General features: G+C 36.9%; 1 protein-coding gene across 6 annotated transcripts in view; it reads left to right on the forward strand.

Moving 5' to 3' along the window:
• CAMK4 (calcium/calmodulin dependent protein kinase IV) overlaps window positions 1-16,493 on the forward strand; it is a 254,678-nt gene that overhangs the window by 143,201 nt on the left and 94,984 nt on the right. For all 6 annotated transcript variants that reach the window (XR_009007091.1, XR_009007092.1, XR_009007090.1 and 3 more), the window contains one exon: window positions 15,637-15,709. Coding sequence is in view for 2 of the 6 variants with exons in the window: in XM_007192092.2 (XP_007192154.2) it covers window positions 15,637-15,709 (73 nt within the window). In the remaining 4 variants the exon portion in view is untranslated. The remainder of the gene's footprint in view (window positions 1-15,636; window positions 15,710-16,493) is intronic.

Here is a 16,493-nt window from a genome sequence, read left to right on the forward strand (position 1 = left end):
TATTTTATTAACAAAAGATCTGTTCTACGGTGCTCCTAAAAACCGAAACATGGTAAATCCAAGTGGAATCTGCTGTTTCATGTAGAGTATGAATAGTAAATTGCATAGGACAATGGATTACAATTTTAGGGATTAAAATCAGTGATATTTTGTGTCCAAGAAAATCCCCCCAAAAAATTTCCACAAAATTACGATATCATGGAAAAACCTCCAGAACGTTTTCTGTTCCGTCTTTCTCAATCTAGTCACAATTCTTATAAATTTATTGAACTTTTTAAGTGGACAAGTTCTGAAGTTGTTTAAGAGTAAATTTTCAAGTATTTTTTTTCCAGAAAATGATTGTATTTTAAGATAACTAATTTAGCAGTGTCCTTCTGGTCTTCTAATTAAATTTTTTTAAAGGTTTGTTTTTTTTTTTTCTGATTTTTGTCTAACTCCAGTATCAGAATATCTTGTGAATTTTTAATTGTCTTTTTTTTTCTGTTTTCTCCTTGTGTTTTTGCTTGCTAGATTATGTTTGTTCAAATGCTAAACATTATGTATAAAAGGTTTTAGAATTTGAGGCTTTAAATGTTGTTGCCTTCCAAAAGAGCAGATTTTATTTTGCTCCAGCAGGCAGTTAAAGTAAGGAACAGATCACTTTAATCTAATCAGGCAGTGGACTGATTCAAAGCTGGGCTTCCTGAGGGTGGATCTATTTCTTGTCAACTGTTGCTCATAGGGTTTTGCTCTTTAAGGGTCCCAATTTAAGCCAGGGGATTTTGCCAGGGCCCCCCTTCCTTAACAGACAGACCCTAAATGCTAGCTTCTGTTCCCTCTACCCTGTGAGATGGCCCATCAGCTACTGATTTAGAATCAGTAAATGCCTTTAAAGGGAAAGCATAGGCATCAGATATCAGGTTTGCTTTTCTGGGTTTTTCTTCTCTTCTAGATCTTGGCTCCTAAAGCCTTAACTTCCTTGGTAACTCTGAGATGTCTTCAAATATACTTTAAAACATATTTTATTTAGCTTGTTTTCATTGTTCTTGCCTGTACGCTTGTCTACCACACCATTACTGAGAGCAAAAATTCAGTACGTGCGGTTTTAAAAGTTCTTTCACAGACACTAGTGTGTCTTCCTCTTTTATGTCAACCCTCTGGGGCAAGCAGATGAAGAGCATTGTCCCCACTATACAGATGTGGAAACTGAGAATGAGTCAAGGTAAATGATCTTCCCCAAATAGGCAGCTGGTGTGTCTTTTCGTCCAACTCTTCCTCCTCATATGGCCTCACTGTCTTTCTTATTAAATCCAGTTAGCCCCTTTTAAATCATTTCCAAGGGAATAAACTATTGTTTATTGTGTTTATGGAGAATCCCTGATGTATTGGTTGGTCCTATGCAAAACTGTGTATGTATTTAACTCACTCAATCACCCTTCATGTTTTTCTAAGGCATTATTATCCCCATTTTTTTCAAGAACACCAACTGTAGAAATTGATAAGTCATAAAGTCAGGCCTGAAACTCACATCTGTCTGACTACAAACTTTTTTTTTTCATTTCCCAAAAGTGAAAATATTCTCTTTCCAAACAACAAGTCATCAACATGCAGGAGAACTAGTGCTTATGTTTGGAGATTATGAATTTACCCCATTAATTACCTGACAGAGTCCTAGTATATCAGTCCTAATAGTCATTTCTACTTCAGCATTCCTGGGTCTCTTACTCTTGGTGGAAGTAAATGGAATTTTCAGGACATTGTCTTTAGGAAAAGATTCTAGAAATGGAACTTAGGTCTTTTCTCCAGTCTCCATGGAGTTGTGTCATGGTTGGTATTCTCGTTAACCAAAATTAGAACACATCTGAATTTGTGAAGACTGTTGTGTCAAAAATTAGTCATTAATGTAATTGTCTAAAGTGAAGACCTATAAAATCTTATTGTCTAAAAGGATAATTGGTCACTATAATGAGGGCCATTTGTGAGTGCCTTTTGGGGTCCTGGCAGTGGCAGGGCATTTTACTAACCATGATCTCATTTAATCCTCACAGCAACACATATATAAGGTAGGCCTTGATATATACATTTTGTAGACCAGATAACTGAGGATCAGAGTGTTCTGTTAACTACCATTAGGTCACTCAGTTTACATTGGATCTAATAATTACAACAACAATAATTAAATGAAACTGGACTCAAGTACGTTAGATTCCAAAGCATATGATTTTTCTACCATGCCATGCTGCTGCTATGTAAGCAAATGCCAGTACTCTTAATGCTTACAAATAAAACTTCAAATTAGTAATGTAACATTTTGTTCTGCTTAAAGTGTTGGCTTAACTTAAACATCTATATATATATATATATATATATATATATACATACTTGTTTTTCAACCATGGATATTTTATTTTCTTTTTTCTTTTTTTTTTTAATTGATTGATTGATTGATTGATTGCTATGTTGGGTCTTCATTTCTGTGCTAGGGCTTTCTCTAGTTGTGGCAAGCGGGGGCCACTCTTCATCGCGGTGCGCAGGCCTCTCACTATCGCGGCCTCTCTTGTTGCGGGGCACAGGCTCCAGACGCGCAGGCTCAGTCGTTGTGGCTCACGGGCCTAGCTGCTCCGCGGCATGTGGGATCTTCCCAGACCAGGGCTCAAACCCGTGTCCCCTGCATTGGCAGGCAGATTCTCAACCACTGCACCACCAGGGAAGCCCCACCATGGATATTTTAAATACATCTTCCCTTATGCAGTTTTATCTGGCTACATATGAAGAAAACATATACTTTGATTTGGACTAGATTTAAAGTCTACTTTTCCCAGAAGCTTAGCTCTAAAGGGAAAAATAAAAAGTGAGGTAGTAGAAAGGGACACAGGATAAATGGAGGCTTATTTATTATCTTAAGCTGGCACACTGGTAACACATTAATTTGCTGATGGGAAGGAGGCTACAGGATGAGGAAGCAGGAGAGATCTGTGTGAGAGGGACTTTTATTTGGAACATCCCAGAGAAGACACTGAAGGAATAAGATCTAGAGCCACATAAAAGGATTTGTTTTAAAAAAAGTTTCCCTCTTCCTCAGAAACATAGTCAAGCTGCAGAAGAATCAAAGGACCTACAATAGTCGCAACAATTTTGAAAAAGAGGACTTAATATCAGGGCTGGGATATAATTCTAGCCTACTTACAAACTAACAAGTTAGCCTTGTACACCTTCATGGATGTTGGGAAAAGATATGAGACTCCTGGTCAGAGTCCCATGGGGGCATCACAGCAGGCTCAAATGGATGCCTGCAGACAGAGTAGGGTGTGTTCCAGGAGAGGAAATAACTTATATTGTCCATAAACAGGCAAATGAGCAAACAAAATGTACAATGGAATATCATTCACCAATGAAAAGGAATGTTCCTTTGATATATACTGTAACATGGATGAACCTCAAAAACATTATGCTAAGTTAAAAAAAAAAAAACAGACAGGAAAGACTACATATTTTATGACTCCATTTATCTGGAATTTCCAGAAGGGGCAAACCTATAGAGACAGAAAGCAAAGCAGTGGTTGCCTAGGGCTGGGAATGGGATTGTGTTGGGGGAGAGGAGAGTGTAAGAGGTTTAAGTAGCTCAGACTTTATAGGTTCTATTCTTTCAATATTGTTGAAGAGAAATTGATCTCCTAACAATGGCTGGGAGAGAATGAAATAGAACACTTGAGGAAAGAAGTGGTAAAGTTTGGAAATGTGAAAACAGACAAGGGCAAGAATAAGGACTTTCCAGAAGCACTAAGGATCTGCCGAGGCCAGAGGCTGTGTGTTTTTGGAGAATCTGGTCTGTGTTAGTTTATATTGTTGGTTAAATCTCTCCATATCTTTAGTACAGTTTTTGACAGCATCTTTTTCCCTTGGTTTTTATCTTACTTTTTGGTTTTCTTTATCTTGATCCCTTTCTTGAGTTCCTCTTCCTCTTTTCATCCCTTAAATGTCTGCCTTTCCTAAAGTTCTTCATACATTCTCCGTAGGTAAATTGGATGCTCTCCTGTGGCTTCAGTCACATTGGTGACTGTTGTCTCAGCAGAGATGGAAACAGTATTTTCAACAATCTGCTAGACATTTTCACCTACAAGTCCCATAGGCACCTCTAAATCAATATGTCCTCAAATGAACTCAGCATCTTTCCCTCAACTCTCAATCTTGCTTTTCCTCCCTACCTCTGTGAACTGACTTAACAGCTAAGCTAATCACTGATTTCTCCCTCTTCCTCTCACTTCTCCCTGCCCCCCTCCCCATAATTCTTTCTGTGAGCAGCTCTCAAATCCATTCCCTCTCCCCTTTCCCATTGCTTCTGTCCTTTTGAGCCTTCACCTTCTCTTTCCCATTGCAATAGACTCCTAACTGGCACTAGTTTCACTCTCTTCCATCCATCTATGTTTAAAGCACTCATTTGATCACAGATCAGCCCAGAAGCCTACTCACTACTTTTAGTTCAAGTAAATTCTTTTAAACATGGCAAACAAAACCCCTTATAGTCTGGCCTCATTCTACCATTTCAGATTCACTACCCACTTTATTCTCTTCTCACCACCATGTTAACCAGAGGACGTTGTCTTCACCCTCAAGTAGCTCACGGTCTAGAAGAGGGAAAGTAAAATGTGATATGGACCCAAATATTACTTTTAATACTACCGTCACCTCCAAAAAAGTGTACTAGGCTTATAGAGACAACCACACTATCACAAGATAAAAAAATAAAGGACGACAAGGGACTAAAAAAATAAAGATAAGAATCAGTAGTACACAAAAAACCTATCACAAGATACTTTGCATTTGCTAGAGACTGGTCCCAAACTTGGCTGTAAGGATTCATGTGGGGAAGATAAATGCTATAATTGGGGCATAAACACAGTACATTGGTTACAAATTAAGGGGGTCTTCTAAGCCAGAAATGACTTCAGGGAGCTAATAGAGCCTTTTGAGCTGAATCTTAAATGGGAAATAGAAAATTAGCAGGTGAAGGGTAGAGGGAAGGGCAAAGTGATGTCCAAGGCAGAGCACACTGACGGGGGGATTAGATATGAGTATCTTCATGTCCATCTTAGAAGCTGTTCTAGACAGAAAGCAAGCAATTTTTAGATATTTGTCAGATGAATGATTGAATAAACTCTATGCTCTTGGGCAATTTATATATCTTTGGGTCAGGCTTTTCATTTACAGTATGAGAGAATTGGACTGGGAATCCCTTAGGCCCATTGCCAGGTCTACAATTTGATTTGGCCTCCTCTTTCTCCTATACTGTCAACTCCTTGGCCAGCACCCACAATGATCCACAATTCCCTCACTCTCTCCCTAGCTTCTCAAATTTAACAGGTGCTAGTAGTACCCTTTGAAACTGTTTTTTTTTTTTTTTTTAAAGTTATCTGCCTAGCGTAATCTTACTTTTTTTTTTTTTTTTTTAATTTATTTATTTATGGCTGTGTTGGGTCTTCGTTTCCGTGCGAGGGCTCTCTCCAGCCGTGGCAAGCGGGGGCCACTCTTCATCGCGGTGCGCGGGCCTCCCACTATCACGGCCTCTCCCGTTGCGGAGCACAGGCTCCAGACGCGCAGGCTCAGCAATTGTGGCTCACGGGCCCAGTTGCTCCGCGGCATGTGGGATCCTCCCAGACGAGGGCTCGAACCCGTGTCCCCCGCATTGGCAGGCAGACCCTCAACCACCGCGCCACCAGGGAAGCCCTGAAACTGTTTTTTTAAAGCATATGAATTTAATACTCTTTGGGAGAGTTCTTAGAAAAAGCATCAATACAGACAAAGGTGACATGAATGTAATAAGAAAAAGCAGTGAATGAAGCTTATGTAGGCGTGGTAGATTTACACAGGGTACAGCGGAATTCATTTAAATACAGTTTTTTATGTAGCAACATAATGATGTACTGGCAGCCCTTAAAACTTGGTTCCTGAAACTCATATTATTTGGGGCTTTTACCCTGTGTCATTCGATCCTTCAGTACACATTTTCACCAGACCAATGTCTTTCTCATATAAACTTACAGTCATCTAATAACATCTCCATTTAAGAAAAAGCTGCCATTGGTGGGGAGAGCAGTAGGGCTCTTAATCTTTGTGCCAGGAAGTCTGAGGCCCTCAGGATATGATTGGATCAGAGCTCTTCAGCTGCATTGCCTGTGCTAACTGCTGGGCTGGAGATGAGCTCAATTCAATTTGCAGCAATTAAGGTGACAGAAGCAAATGTACAAAAGTCATATTTTAAAGCAGATCCTTGGAGAGAAATAGGCGTTGCCTGTGTTTTCTCATCCTACAAGTTTAAAATGATGAGAAGAAAAACAGTCCCAACTGTGGGAAAGAGCATGTGGGCCAACATAGCAAACAGTGGAAGTAAAAGGCATGGTCTTGGAGTGATAACGCCTATTGAGGCCAAAGAATCATAGCCTGAGAGTCGAAGGAAACACACCCCATTGTGATTCCTTCCCAGACCTCCAGATGTAGCTAGGCCTGTTAGTGACTGAGAGACCTGTAGGAACTGGGACACCAGGGCAGACTTTTGGGTCAGTGTTGTGATTAAAATCCTAGGAGAGATTTTATTTTTAGCACAGCTTACAATGGAGCAACAGGAAATTGTGCAGCATAGCTAAAAACTACATGGCCCTGGTCCTTTGAAAATGATCTTAAAGCGCTGGTAGCATCTTAACTGCCTTCTTATTATGTAAGAAACATGAAAAGGAAGTTACTAAATCTGAAGAGAAATATAGCGATAAGTATGTTTAAATACAAAAGACAAAAATATCAACCAAAATTATTCTCTTATTTTTACAGCTCTAAAACCCCTATAATGATTGGATGTATTGTTGCTTCTAAAAATTGAAGTACTAGTATATTTTGCATAAAGCTATAAACTCTTAACTGTGTATATGTGGTTCAACTTAATTGGCTTTTTTTTTTTTTATTTCAACTAAATTTTTTGTAGGAATTGTTATTTGTTGCCTCATGAAACAAATACTCTATTTTGCTGAATTGAATCATTTGATTTTGTTCAAAATAAGTTTATAAAATGATCCATGTTATTAAAATAATATCTAGGAACTATGTAACTGTGAGTTTATTCCTAAGGACAACAATCACGTTTCTACCTGTTGCATGTTGCTTTGGGAAGCATGAATACATACAGCGGTTCTCCCTCTGGATCCATGGCCAGTGTGCTTGCAACAAGTGAGCATCACTTCCCAGTCCAGTACTTTTGTTCTACATGATAAGGAACATAGGCAAAGGAGTTGTCCAGATGTCCACAGTCTGAAATTTTTCTGGCATCCATTCACGTAGCAATTAGTATTGATTCCACAAATATTTATTGACCGCCTACTAGGAGCGAGGCTTGGAGCGAGGCTCCATGGGTGATCAAAGCAATAGTCTAGTGAGAAGGCTAAGAATTTTTCCCACAATACCCAGCAGAAGACATCGACCAAACACATCTGCTGTAGTCTTGCTACCTAAATGAAGAGAAAAAGATTGCACGATTTCACTTTCCTTTGCTTGGTCACTAATATCTTCACCTACAGTCTTAGCTCTAAGTTACAAACCTGCATTTGCAACTTGAGAAGTTCCCTGCTATTGCTCTTCCTAGTCAGTCATGGATGGCCTGGCTCAACTTATAAAATATTTTAAATTGAATGTCTGAGTTTCAGAGACCTATCCCTGTGACATTCTGATGAACAAATCAGCTGGGAACAAAATTCCTTTTAGCAGAAGGAGCCTGGAAGAGAAACAGTTGAGTTCTGATGGTGTGCAGAGTTCACATGAGACGAGGTGGGGAAGGCACCTGCATTTGTGCTCCTGCCCCACACGTCTGCTCTAGAGATGTTTCTGACAAAAAAATTCATAAATTTCTTGGCTGTACAAACCTTACTATAACATATATTACATCTATGATGATGTATTTATTAGTAATTTCTCTACTATCTGTGGTCTCATCTGGGGCAGAACCCAAATCTTATTCTTTATTAAATCCAGCAAGTACCTGGCTCACATTAGGCAGTTAAAAATATTGATTAAATATCATTACCCCATCCTCACAATCTAATCCTCACCGTAGTCTTGGTCCTTTCTCTTAGAACAGTTTCCCTTCTCTCCAATCCCATACTCCTCCCCTACACCTATCCTACCCCCAGCTCCCACTCTCCCTACAGCTAGAAAACTTCTGTACGTCCTTCAGGTCTGAACTACCTCTGGAATCCTTTTCTCACGCTGCATAGCCTCTAGAATAAATTGCCTGCCCTTTCTAGGAGCTCCCAGGCCATTCTCTAATATCTCTATCACAGTGTTTAGCACACTGTGTTGATTGTTGTCTGTCTGCTCATACCAAGAGAAACCCCATGAGTGCAGAGGCCATGTCTGGTTTACTACTGAGCACCCAGCACATAGTGGTCATTCCATAATATTTATTGAATAAATAAATGAATAGATATATTTGTTAGAATGCATCCTCTCCATTAATTAGATGAAGCATATTACTAATTTAACATATATATTATAGAAAATTAATGAAATTTTCACCATTCTTCTTACACCTACTATTCTTAACTCTATGCTACCTGAAAACAGCTCCCAAGAAAATTCACTCCTCCATCCAGCCAGTCAGTAGACATTCACACAAGGACATGTTCTGAACACAGGCATTTAACCCTAAATTATATCAAAATGAAAATGCATAAATATCATATTTAGGTCAAAGCTTGAGACTTCATAATAAAACAAATGATAGAGAGGAAATTCTAGTGGCTGAAGCACTTCCTTTCTGAGGGGTGGGGATGCTCATAAGAACTCATGTGTATTTAACAGACAAGGAGGGATTCCCATCAGGAAGGCTGCACATGGTTGTGCAAGTTGTTTCTGTAACAACCCCAAAGAGTACTTCTTGCATAAACTAAGCCACGAGTAGCACTCCCTGGAGGGGTATCACAAAGCTGTTGTGGTAAAGCTCTAGTCTTGAAGAGTGACTATGGGAAAATCCACACTGTTTATGGCAGGCAGGAGGTAATTGATTCTCTCCCCTTCTGGGGAGAATGGGAGATGGAAAAAAAAGTTAATTATCAGCCATTCTTTTCCATCATCTTTGTAACAACTCCCTTCCTTTAACAACTGGAGAAAACCAAGCAGGTGCAGCACACAGAGGACACACTAATTACATTTGTGTTGGCTGATGGATGTACCACAGAATCCACATTTAGAGAGCAACGCAGAGGATGATGGAATGGTAGCCGAAGTTCTCAACTTACACTGACACAATCGTCCTTCTTTTCCCCTTCTCTCATACTCCATTTAACAATGTTCAGAAAGTATAGTTCAAGAAACCATTTCAATTAAAATTTTAGTAAGTAGATTATGTAACTTAATCATGAGTTGGAAAAATTCGTATTCTAAGGAAGTATCATATGAAAACTTATTTTTAAGAACCAATTAATAATAACCCCCTGAATATTTTAATCTATTTTCACATTTTATTTGACCCTGGTGTGTAACAGGTATCCAATAAATAAAAAGGTGAGGAAGGATATTCCATCTTTCATCCTTTAAAAATATGATGAGTTTGTGTTTCTTGGCAACGTTCAAAATAATTGAATGGAGAAAGTCGTTGGAATTTTTGCATCAATATAGTTTTTCTGTATCTTAATAATTATGATCATTAAGGTATCTTCTTGTAATACATCTTTTTTATTTTGTCCTATCTGTTCTGTTCATGCCCTATTTTGTAAACATTTTCAAAATTCAGCTTCTAACACCAGCTACTTGGAGAACTTAAAACTTCTTGCTGCAACATTAAGGAAAGAAGGTACTTTCTGAAAAATAACTATACTATTTGAGGTACTAACCATCTAAGAAAAATTTCAATCCAAAATTACAAAAAGTCAACAATTTTTTAGAATTGTTTTTTGTTGTTTTGTCTTATGTTTTGAATTGACCTTTTTCAAATGTCTTTACCACAACTTTTTATCAGCTGAAAACATCTTGTGCAAGTTGGTGATCTACAGTCTATCAAAACTATGTTTTCTCTTGAAATTCTGGGAAGACAGAAACCACAACAAAGTAGTCTTTCAGTCTTCCCAGATATCCCCATAAGAATAGACAGAGAAACTAGGACTAAAAAACCAAAACCTCACTGACAATATCTATAGCAAAACCAGATGACAAGGTATCTCCATGAAGCTAAAATATGAGTGAATGAGGACAAACTAATGACAGTTTGCAAGAGCCACATGGTATTAGCATTTATGTAAGAAGAAGCAAAGGAAGCAAGAGGGCATGTGATGGAACTAAGAATAGGAGAACACTCAAATCTCTAAAATCTCCAAATCTTTGGGAGCAGGATGGGCCAGTATAAGAAGAAAGCTGAGGGCTTTTTGGTATGCAAATTTCCGAGAAGTGCGAGGGCTACACCCACAGTAAGGTTTGAAGAGACTAATGCAGTCAAGGCCCTGTGAACTCATGAAATTAATATCTAAAGCCTCTTTGGGGGGGAGAAAACCCTGTGTTTAGGAGAAACTTCTGGAAAGAGACTTTAGTAATCAGAGTAGAGATGGTAGAAGAAAGGGAATGATGTTCCAGATAGAGAAGAGATCTCAGAAACTATGAGGTCCAATTTTTGAATGCTTCATGAAAGTAACCAGAAAGTCGAGAGCCATGAAACTAGAATAGATATTCTGACCTATCACTCTGTCAAAAGGTTAAGAAAACAAATTTAACTTAAAAATAAACAGCAGAGATGTGGCTCAGTTAATTACAATACAAAATGATTATAAGAGGACAGAAAATAAGGAGAAGAATAGGGTCCCCTTAGGCAGTGAAAGCATGTCGGGAGGATATGCCCACAAAATAGATGAAATTATAACTTAATATTGCAAAATAAACTAAAATTAAGAAAATCATAGTAAAAAGAACAATGTAAATCAAAAGGAGAAAAACTTCAATTAAAGTATGCTTGTTTTACAATATTAGTTTCAGGTGTACAACATAGTGATTAAATATTTTTATAGATTATACTCCACTTAAAGTTATTACAAAGCAATGGCTATATTTGCCTGTGCTGTTCAATATATCCTTGTTGCTTATCTGTTTTATACATAGTAGTTTGTGTTTTAATCCCCTACCCTTATCGTGCCCCTCCCTTCTCCCCTCTCCCCACTGGTAACAACTTGTTTGCTCTCTTTGTGAATCTATTTCTGTTTTGTTATATACATTAGTTTTATTTTTTAGGTTTCACGTATAAGTGATAGCATAGAATATTTGTCTTTCTCTGTCTGACTTATTTCACAAAGCATAATTCTCTCTAGGTCCATTCACATTGTTGCAAATGGCAGAATTTCATTCATTTTTTTTTAATTGTTACAAATATTTATTAAAAAATGCAATTCAAAGTTTAGGCAAGTACATCATTGCAAACCACACACACACAAAGGGAAAACAAGAACCCAACACAAACAAAAAAACAAGATACAAACATAACAAGAAAAAAAAATTAGCGTGCTAAGGAATGGACCCCAAGAGATGAGGAGACAGAAGTCCAAGCTAGAACTCTACCCAGATGTTGCTGTGCTTCCCAAGTGCAAAAGAAGATGGTGAGGAGAGACCTGCAGCCTCTACCACTAAGTGCTGGCTCTGGGTTCAGCTGCTACTTCAATATTAGGTTTTCATCAGGGAGGTTATAAAAGTATCCTATATACATGTGTACACTGGAGGCATTTTAAAAGTCATCAGAAGCTTGAAGTGTATAGTGTCTCAGCAGTTTCAGCTACTAAAGCCCAATTAAAGCATCTGTCATTTAAATTTGGATTGGCTCAGTTATTTGAATGGATGATAAAATCGAATTGTGAATGAAAATGGCTGAGTAATATTCCATTATGTATATATACCTCATCTTTATCCATTCATCTATTGATAGGCACTTAGGTTGCTTCCATATCTTGGCCATTGTAAATAATTCTGCTGTGAACATTGGGGTGCATGTAACTTTTTGAATTAGTGTTTTTGTTTTCTTTGGATATACACCCAGGAGTGAAATTGCTGGATCATATGGTAGTTCTATTTTCAGTTTTTTGAAGAACGTTTATACTGTTTTCCAGTATGGTTGCACCAATTTACATTCCCACCAACAGTGCACAAGAGTTCCCTTTTTCCCACATCCTTGCCAACACTTGTTATTTGTGGGGTTTTTTATGATAGCCATTCTGAAAGGTGTGAAGTGATATTTCACTATGATTCTGATTTGCATTTCTCTGATGATCAGTGATGTTAAGCATCTTTATATGTGCCTGTTGGCCATCTGTAGGTCTTCTTTGGGTAAATGTCTATTCTGGTCTTCTGCCCATTTTTTAATCAGCTTGCTTGTTTTTCTGATACTGACTTGTATGAGCTCTTTATATATGTTAGATATTAATTCCTTATTGTTCATATCATTTACAAATATTTTCTCCCATTCAGTAGGTCATCTTTTCATTTTGTCAGTGGTTTCCTTTGCAATGCAAAAGCTTTTAAATTTAATTAGGTCCCATTTGCTTACTTTTGCTTTTACTTCTTTTGCTCAGCAGACAGAGCTGATGAAATATTGCTATGATTTATTTCAAAGAGTGTTCTGCTTACAATCCCTTCTAGGAGTTTTATGGTTTCAGGTCTTACATTTATGTCTTTAATCCATTTTGAGTTTACTTTTGTATATGGCATGAAGAAATGTTCTAATCTCATTCTTTCACAAGTAGCTGTACAGTTTTCCCAGTACCACTTATTGAAGGAACTGTCTTTTCTCCATTGTATATTCTTGCCTCTTTTGTCATATATTAATTGACTATACGTGTGTAGGTTTATTTCTGGGCTCTCTATTCTGTTCCATTGATCTATGTATCTGTTTTTGTACCAGTTCCATGCTGTTTTGATTACTGTAGCTTTGTAGTATAGTCTGAAGGCAGGGAGCGTGATACCTCCAGCTTTGTTCTTTTTTCCCAAGATTGCTTTCAAAACTTGGGGTTTTTTATGGTTCCATAGAAATTTTAGGATTATTTATTCTAGTTCTGTGGAAAATGTCATGGGTAGTTTGATAGGGATTGCATTAAATCTGTAGATTGCTTTGTGTAGTATGGAAATTTTAACAATATTAATTCTTCCAATCCAAGAACATGGGATATCTTTTCATTTCTTTGTATCACCTTCAATTTCCTTCAACAGTGTTTTATAGTTTTCAAAGTATAGGTCTTTCACTTCCTTGGTTAAGTTTATTCCTAGGCATTTTATTCTTTTTGACACAATTTTAAACAGGATTGTTTTCTTCCTTTCTCTTTCTGGCAGTTCATTATTAGTGTATTGAAAAGCAATAGATTTCTGTATATTAATCTTGCATCTTGCAACTTGCCTGAATTCATTTATTAGTTCTTATAGTTTTTTTGTAGAGACTTTAGGATTTTCTATATTATAGTATCATGTCATCTGCAGATAGTTACAGTTTTACCTCTTCCCTCCCAATTTGGATGATTTTACTTCTTTTTCTTGTTGGATTTCTGTGGCTAAAACTTCCAATACTGTGTTAAATAGAAGTGGAGAGCGTGGACATCCTTGTCTTGTTCCTGATTTTAGAGGAAAGGCTTTTAGCTTTTCAGTGTTGAGTATGATGTTAGCTATGGGTTTGTCTTAAATGGCCTTTATTATTTTGAGATATGTTCCTTCTAGACCCAGTTTGATGAAGAGTTTTTATCATGAATGGATGTTGAATTTTGTCAAATGCTTTTTCTGCATCTATTGAGATGATCATATGATTTTTATCCTTCCTTTTGTTAATGTGGTGCATCACATTGATTGATTTGCAAATATTGAACCATCCTTGCATCCTTGGAATAAATCCCACTTGATCATAGTGTATGATCCTTTTTTATATATTGTTGAATTTGGTTTGCTAATATTTCGTTGAGGATTTTTGCATCTATATTCATCAGAGATATTGGCCTATAATTTTCTTTTTTTGTATTGTCTTTGGCGTTTTGGTATCAGGGTAATGGTGGCCTCAGAGAATAAATTTTGGAGTTTTCCCTCCTCTTCAATTTTTTGGAATAGTCTGAGAAGGATAGACATTAATTCTCTTTTATATGTTTGCTACAATTCCGCTGTGAAGCTATCTGCTCCTGGACTTATGTTTGCTGGGAGTTTTTTTTTTTTTTTTAATTACAAATTCAATTTCAATACTACTGATCAGCCTGTTCAGATTGTCTGTTTCTTCCTGATTTAGTCTTGACAGGTTGTATGTTTCTAGAAAATTTTCTATCTCTTCTAGGTTGTCAAATTTTTTGGCATTTAACTGTTCATGGTATTCTCTTATGATTTTTTTTTTTTTTGTATCTCTGTGGTATTTGTTGTTATTTCTCTTCTTTCATTTCTTATTTTGTTTATTTGGGTCCATAAAGTAGAAAACCTCTTATATGTGTGTAATTGCATACTCCAAAGAAGAAAACCAAAACAATGGAAGAAAATAAATATGAAACATTCTAACTCAGGAAAATTCTTGAAATTAAAAAAGGAAAGACTTTAATTTCAAAGAATAATTTCTTGCCCAAATCTATACAAAAAGAGCAAGTCATTTATTTGGAAAAGAAAAGCAGATGAGAGAGAGTGAGTGAGGGAATGGGAGAGAGGAGCTACAGGTAGAAAGAGAATAAGAGACATATCAACCAGTCAATTGCATGGACCTTATTTGGATATTGATTCAAAAAAACAAACAAACAAAAAAAAAAAAACAAACAAATTTTAACATGTTCAAGACAATTAGAAAGTTGAAACACTGCATATTTGATAATATTAAGGAATTGTAATTTATAGATATAGCGGCATTGTAGTTATGATTTTTAAAAGGTCCTTTATTTTTAGATATACCTCCTTAAATATCTATGAATGAAATTATATGTCTGATATTTGCTTTAAAATAATAAAGGATGGGCTTCCCTGGTGGCACGGTGGTTGAGAATCAGCCTGCCAATGCAGGGGACACGGGTTTGAGCCCTGGTCTGGGAAGATCCCACATGCCGCGGAGCAACTGGGCCCGTGAGCCACAACGACTGAGCCTGCGCGTCTGGAGCCTGTGCTCCACGACAAGAGAGGCCGCGATAATGAGAGGCCCGCGCACCGCGAGAAGAGTGGCCCCCACTTGCTGCAACTAGAGAAAGCCCTCGCACAGAAACGAAGACCCAGCACAGCCATAAATAAATAAATAAATAAATAAAATTTAAAATAATAAAGGAGGAGGGGAAGTAATTAATTAGATGGATAAAACAACATTGGCCATGAATTGATAATTGCTGAAGCAGTGTGACAGTTAAATGGGATGGTTCATGGTATATTGTCTACTTAGTATATGTTTAAAATGATTTGCAATGCAAAGTTTAAAAAGAATTTTTTGTCCTCAATAGGATGGAAACTTCAAGCCTAGGCAAAACAAATGTTTCCATATTCCTAAATAAACCTAAAGACTTCTAGAGTGCCAACTTATGGAAATCTTTCCCCTCGTGTCATGGTAGCCTGCTGCAATTGTTTAGATAAATCTTCTTTAACGTTAATTTAACTTCTTTTAACATCTACTCAACTGGATGCATGTGTCTGAGAAAGATTTCATGGTTTTTTTTTTAGGATTGTGGAAAAGGGATATTATAGTGAACGAGATGCTGCAGATGCTGTCAAACAAATCCTGGAGGCAGTTGCTGTAAGTATGAAGTGACAGCTATAGTGTAACTCTGGGTAATGTCTTCCTTTTACAGAATCATCATTTAGGAAGTGTATATCTGTGACAAGCCGTAAAATTTACAGAAAAACAGTATGAAATATTTACTAGAAAATGTTGAACAAATTAATATTTTCTATTGATAACTCAAACTCTGAAAGATGCAGTCCGCATATGTAATGCCATAAGTTTGTAAAAATCATTTCCTTTCTATTATTATGAATTAGATCAGACTTTGGTGCCTATAGTTGTTCTTTTCTCTCTCTTTCCATTTCTTTATTTTATCTCTTTATTGTTTTTGTTGTTTGGTAAGGAAGTGGGAAAATGTTCAAGGAGATAAATATAGACCTTCGAGCATAGAGATTATTAATTTTTCTTTCAAGAGAAGAAATGAGTAAATTAGGAGAAAAATTCTGACAATTTTATTTTTTTTAAAGGGAGAAGTATGTTAACATTTTAAACTGGAATAAAGTTTTGTAAGTTAATGATGGAAACATGGACACACATTTACCAAAAAATATATATAATTTTGAGAAGTTGGTTTGTATTGAATTAATAAGGAAATATTTGCCTAAATAAAATGGACTCAACTGGTGCAAACCTTCCTATAGATTAGTGGTGTCTAGTATGTCCTGGGACACTTTGGTGATTTATTTATTGAGTATAAATCCAGAACAAATTATTCTCTGAACAAACAGGATGGGGCCCAAAGGGACACATTTATTAGGATCAGTTAAAGAGACAAATCTATAAAATATACCCAGAA

Source organism: Balaenoptera acutorostrata, chromosome 2, assembly GCF_949987535.1.
Source record: "Balaenoptera acutorostrata chromosome 2, mBalAcu1.1, whole genome shotgun sequence".
In the NCBI taxonomy this organism is placed as follows: domain Eukaryota; kingdom Metazoa; phylum Chordata; class Mammalia; order Artiodactyla; family Balaenopteridae; genus Balaenoptera; species Balaenoptera acutorostrata.